General features: G+C 43.6%; 1 protein-coding gene across 2 annotated transcripts; it reads right to left on the bottom strand.

Annotated features, from left to right (window-relative positions):
• Positions 1-1,099: 1,099 nt before the first annotated feature.
• LOC123151611 (2Fe-2S ferredoxin) lies at positions 1,100-6,006 on the bottom strand. Of its 2 annotated transcripts, none has more exons than XM_044571293.1 (8): positions 5,847-6,006; positions 5,614-5,698; positions 3,457-3,524; positions 3,040-3,104; positions 2,645-2,751; positions 2,423-2,472; positions 2,250-2,332; positions 1,100-1,464 (listed from the first exon to the last, which is right to left on the bottom strand). In XM_044571293.1, exons 2-8 carry the CDS (start codon positions 5,666-5,668, stop codon positions 1,350-1,352), a joined length of 543 nt encoding a protein of 180 aa, XP_044427228.1. In that variant the 5' UTR covers positions 5,669-5,698; positions 5,847-6,006; the 3' UTR covers positions 1,100-1,349. The 2 variants fall into 2 exon arrangements, with proteins under 2 accessions (XP_044427228.1, XP_044427229.1); XM_044571294.1 differs by having other exon boundaries at positions 3,457-3,521; positions 5,847-5,998.
• Positions 6,007-6,038: the final 32 nt, after the last annotated feature.

Raw genomic sequence — 6,038 nt, 5'->3', positions numbered from 1 at the left:
GCTGATGGTGGTAATGGCAGCAGTAGCTGAGCCGCCACCGGACATTCAGACGCACGGTCCGTATGCCCGTTGCACCTACCGCGGCGCCCTGCAGTTAACGTTGCCACGGTTGGTGCAGGGGGCACCCGGTTGGGTGCGACATTACTGCACACGCACGCACGTACTCCCTTCTTTCCGGTTTATAAGGCTTAACTTAAAAATCTCACCAACCAAGATAGATGGTGAGTGGTGGAATACTTTTTGTAGTTTGCAAAAACATTCAATTAATGCTCTTATTTTCCTCAAAAAAGTATGTTTACCAATGCATTAATTGCAATCCATGCATGCATAAATTACATGCATTGGTCAATTTTCTCTTAATACTTGCATGCAATGATTTAATGCATCTTGAAATCTGAACATGTGATGGAAAATAACCACATTAAATCTTATAAAATGGAAAAACTAAAATTTTGAGATAAGCCTTATAAACCGGAAAGGAAGGAGTATGCCTCAAGCTTGAAGCGAGCCTTCCGTCACGGGCTGGAATGACTGATAGTAACTTGTGTGGCCCGCCGGACACCGGCGGCGGCATTCGTTGGCCCGTTCGGGCGGCGGCTTGTCCTGGCTCGGCTCGGGGACGGTCGGGCGCCTTTCTTTTAAACCCTGCGTGAATGGCCCAGGACGGACGGTTGGTGGTCGGATCTCGTCTCGCGGCCTGTGTAGTGTAGCGTAGGTCGGTCTTGTGGCTCTGCTGCAGTGGCGTAGTGGTTGTGGTCGGTGCTTGGCAGCACATAATCATGGCTCTTCTTTGTCTGAACAGTACTCCTCAACAGGTAGACTCGACAGTCGTAATTTATCCAACAGGATTCTCTCCACAAAAAACCTACACCTTCCCAATTATAAGTTGTTTTATGTATTTCAATATGAACTGCATACAGACTGAAATAAATGAACGAACACACAAAAACACGTCTATACACATCCGATTCAGAAGAAAGCTACTCCCTCCGATCCATATCAATTGTCGCTGATTTAGTACAGCTTTGTTGCGAACAGAGGGGGTAACTAACACTAAACACAACAACGCAGTAGAAACAAGACAAGATCCACTCACCAATAATAGAACCTCTATGGAGCAAGCTTTTATTTCCTCTCCTCCAAATAATATCGCCCACGGGGTGTCACAAACATTACTTGTTTATTCAGTATTCACCCACTGCCAGTTGTACTACACACTGATGATCTTGCACTGACCAAGGAGCTCATAAAATGAGGACAGATCCAAGTCCGAGGGCACGGGGGCTCTCAGAGACGATACAGTAGCGAAGTTACATGATGATGCTAAGGTACAAAACTGATGGCTGTCTTCAGTGTGGCTTTGGCACGAACCCATCTACCGCGAAGTTTCGTGTAGCGGCAGGTAACGCTAGCCGGACGCCGTCGAGTTCGGGCTTCGCTATTACTTGGCAGCCAAGACGAGACCTGAAAAAGGTTAATTTAACAAATTATTCTTGGTCGAAACATTTAAAATAAAACAATTAACAATTTTCTTTTAGGAAGTAATACTGTAGTACAAAGCTACAATGGCGTTTATACATCTACAGCCTACCTGTATGGCCATGTGGGATAACATAATTTGCTATTCTATCAGTTAGTTCTATCTGATGCCCGTTCATGGCTAATAGCCTAATACAAGGCCTCATTCGGTTTGAAGGATTCTCATAGGCAAAACATAGGAACAGGGATTCCAGAGGAAAACTTTCATTAAATGCATTGGGTTTGAAGGAAAGGGGTACAATATTCCTTAGGAATAATATTAATTTCCTGTGTTTTTGGAGGAAACTACACATCCCCTCAAAGCTATTTTTTGCGTAGGAATGAGGCAATGCAATTCCCGAGGATGGCAAGTGCTATCCTATCACACTCCTGTACTACTTTTGAGTCCTACACTTTGGTTTCCTCCAAACCCTGAACCTCCTGGTTGACACTGTAGCACGACTTATGGTTCCTAAAGGTTGCATATATAGATGCTGGAAGGATTTTTTTCACAATGGCACAATGTATAAGTATTCCCTCCGTCCCATAATATAAGATATTTCTATATGCTTATTTGCATGACACATAGATATTTCTATATGCTTGTTTGCATGAAACATAGATATTTCTATATGCTTGTTTGCATGACACATAGATACTACTAAACTTGAGGGATTCATAAAAGATGGATAAACAAAAAAGAATCCTTTAGCAGCTAGATATCCACTTACGTTTCTGTCAGCCCAAATGCAAGGTCAAGCATATCATTTTCTTCATCTGTTGGATCCTCTAGCTTGTTATAGTCCTTTACATCCTGGATAAGTTTCAATTTGCTAGTCAGAAGAACTTTCAGCTTCTATAACTGAAGAGAAAAAAAACAGCATGGGTTATATCTACAACATACCATAACTATGACATGACAAGTGGAACATGCGAGCGACCCTTCACATGCTCCTGCAGTAACCAAAATAGTAGGCGAGGTTATTATCTAAAACTGAAATCAGCTGACAAGATCGTAAAAGGGCACATTAATATGCCCATTTAAAAAGTGAAAGACGACAACGTGATGTAACAGACAGTGCATGTGATGGGGTGTGAGGTGAATAAACACAGGTAGTTTAAAAACCTTCAAGTTCTATGTCATTTTCATGAGCAGCTTCTAACATGGACATTCCGACAGGAACACTTATCGTCTTCTCAGTGCCATCCTTGTTCACAAATGTTACAGAGATTCTGTACAGGGCAGGGAAAATTCAGAAGACCAGTTCTTTAACCCAAATTAAACAATTGCTTAAAGCTGAATACTAACACTCAGTAAAACCGATCAAGCTATTGTTCAAGGCCGCTATTTCCTCAAGATGTGGAAGGAGAAGCCCATCAAAAGGTGATAAAATGTTTAACAAAGAAAATAGCATTAGGAAATGGTCTGGACTAATATACTGCTTACTCCAAAGCTACAAAGATGGCTAGGTGTTTAAATTTCATGCTGCATAAAAAATGGAAGAAGACAAACACACTCACTTCTCCTTGTCCTCACCGCCTTCATCATGATGACTACTTGTTGCGGTGGAGAAGAGGATGCTCTTCTGAAAAATAAAGACCAGTGCAAATGATAAATCATCACTTCCGTACATACAAACAGATTTCAACAGAAGGCAATGCTTTTCTTTTATTGAACACACAGAAGGCAATGTTTACTTGCACATATAAGTAGAGTAGGTGGCAAAATGATACAGGTAGAGAAAATATAATCTCTACTTTTTTGAACAAACTTCAAAATGAATCTGAAACACGAAGAAGAAATGTGTGCATCATGTATAGAAAAAAACAATTCTATTGCTGCTTTGGTTATATTCTCGATCACAGCAGGAACACAAGGCAATAAGGCATAACCATGTTCTATACTAGCAACGATTATAACAGTACAAAAGGACTAACCGCTGGGGCTGAATGCCGGCTGACTTGACCTTGGTAGTTATTGCCACTATTGGTTGTCAAGTTTCCTGCTGCAAAAAGTCAACAAGTTGAGAATGCAGAACAAAATAAATACCTTCACTAAACTAGGCATGCGTAAACCCGGAAGGTTTCTCAAAATAAGTAATCAAGAAACATGACGAGACAGTTTTAGTAGGCTGAAAACCAGGATCAAACATCAAAGGAGGGTTCATTGAACTGCTTGGGAAAACCTCACTAAGCCAAAAGTTCAAGGAGGTGTTGGATTCAGAGACTCAATGATTTTCAACCAGGTTTTGCTCACTAGACAAGCCTGGCGTCTTCTCATTTTCCCAAACAGTATATGTGCAAGACTCCTCGAGGCCATATACTACCCAAGAGGGAACCTTGTTGATACAGTTTTCAGAAATGATGCCTCGCCTGGCCGGAGGGGTGTTGACTGTTGAGCGCCTCGACCTTCTTAAAAAGGGGATTATCTGCACTTCTGGAGGATTAGGGATCGAAGTAAAGTTTGTATTTGGAGAGACAATTGTCTGCCAAGGAATTATAACCTAAAGATCAGTTCAGAAAGGGGAAGTTTAAGATTATCTCGAGTCAGACAACTATTGATCCCAGGAAGAAAAGAGTGGAACACTCAACTGATTGCAAGAAGTTTCCTCCTGCACGATGCTGATCAAATCCTGAATATTCGCCTCCCGAGTATAATTTTAAAGATCTCATAGCCTGGAACTATGAGACAAATGGTATGTTCTCGTTCAGAAGTGCTTATAAACTGGCTTATAACCTCACGGTTGAGAGTCCTGTGCAAGAGGCTGCGAGTAGAGCAGGTGACTGTTCTAGACCTATCTGGCGTAATATTTGGTCTGCCCCTGTGCCTAATAAAAGTTCGTGTTTTCCCCTGGCGCCTAGCTGCTGATAACTTGGCTACTAAAGAGAAACAAATGGAAACCCATGCTCTATACGGGGTGTTGCAGAAGAAGATAATTTTCATGCAGTGGTTAACTGGTACAAAGGCAAGAGCTCTTCGTATGGAAGTTAGGAAGGGGTGGGATATTCCTGAAGAATCGCAGTTTGCTTATACAGGGAAAGATTGGCTGCTGATCTTGATTGCAAATCTAAGCAAGGAGACAAGGGGGCTGGTCCTTCTTTTGTGTAGAGTGTGGTACCTAAGAAACAATGTAATCCACAATAAAGGAGAAGCTCGCAAAAAAGATTCAGTTATTTTCCTCCAAAACTGTGCAGCTAGTCTCAATATGTGCAACTTAAAGCTGGGTGACTATAAACGCAAACACCCAATGTTTGAGCCTGGAATTAGTACACTGGCACCAGCAGAGGACGTGTACAGCTGAAATGAACCTGGTGAGACGCTGTGTTGGTTGGCGCCATTGTCTGGCTGGACGAAAACTAATCTAGACAGACCATTCTCTCCAGCGACAGGCGAAGCTAGTATTGGTGTTGTGGCTAGAAGGTCTGACTGTTATGTTCTCTTTTGTGCAGCTCGTTCTGTTACTTGCTCGGATACAGAAGAAGCTGAGCTGTTAGCTACCAAAGAAGGAATTGTACTTGCTAATTCTTCGTGCCAGGTCTCCTTTTCCATTGAAACTGATTGTGCCTATGTGATACAAGTTAGGAATGCTAAAGGGAGTGACAGTCAGGTCCAGCGAATGTGGGCTTATCAACGAAATCAAAAGTCTTCAGAGTCATGTTGCAGATATCAAGTTTGCGAAAGTGAAGAGGGAGAGAGAGTTCAATAGAGTTGCCCGGCTAGAATCAGTGGTTTGGTAGGGTTCTGAAGAGCTTAATTCTACTCCTGACCAATGCCGGGCTTTGGTTTCTGAAGATTGTAAGAACCTTATATAGCTTTAATGAAACAAAGCCCTCTCTTCAGTGTCAAAAATAAAATAAAAAACATGACTCCCAACTCAGGAATTGGCTAACATCAACGATGACTATCTCATTACAATGGTAGCCACAAAATGTGAAGCATTTGGTCCAAGCACAGCATACTTCACATATGCATCACATTTATACAAATTGACGTTCTTGAGCCATTCCTAATTAGGTCCAAGCACAACCATTTTCTCCTAATTCCTAATGTAACAGACAGTGTAGCAGGAAGAAGGGTGGAGAGGAGATACCAACCAGCTCTGGTCTCGCGCAGGAGCCGCGCCCCGAGCTGAGAGATCCTGGAGAGCATGGCAGCAGCGGAGCCTACTGCCTCCGAACCCTAGAAGAACAATTCAAGAAACCACGAATCAGCACCACGAACGCCGGGCTGCAGGCCCAAAGAATCACCACGCAGAAGCAAGAGAGACAGTCTAGCAGCGGGAGCGATGGATCAAGAAAAAGCTAGAGAGGCGAGGAGACGAGCCTACCGGAAGCGGTGGGGGCCAGCCGCCGGTCTCCTTCCACGGCGGCGGGAAGGGGGGAGGTAGGCGGCGAGTGTGGTGGAGGAGGCTGGCTGAGCCGTGGTGGGGCCGTGTGGTCTCGAACCACCGCCGCCGCCTCCAGTACCGTGGGCCGGGGGTAAGTGGGCTGGAGAATGACCGTTAGATGGGCCGCGAGGA

This window comes from Triticum aestivum, chromosome 7A (genome assembly GCF_018294505.1).
Source record: "Triticum aestivum cultivar Chinese Spring chromosome 7A, IWGSC CS RefSeq v2.1, whole genome shotgun sequence".
Classification (NCBI taxonomy): Eukaryota; Viridiplantae; Streptophyta; class Magnoliopsida; order Poales; family Poaceae; genus Triticum; species Triticum aestivum.
This window is presented reverse-complemented; position numbering and strand designations above follow the sequence as displayed.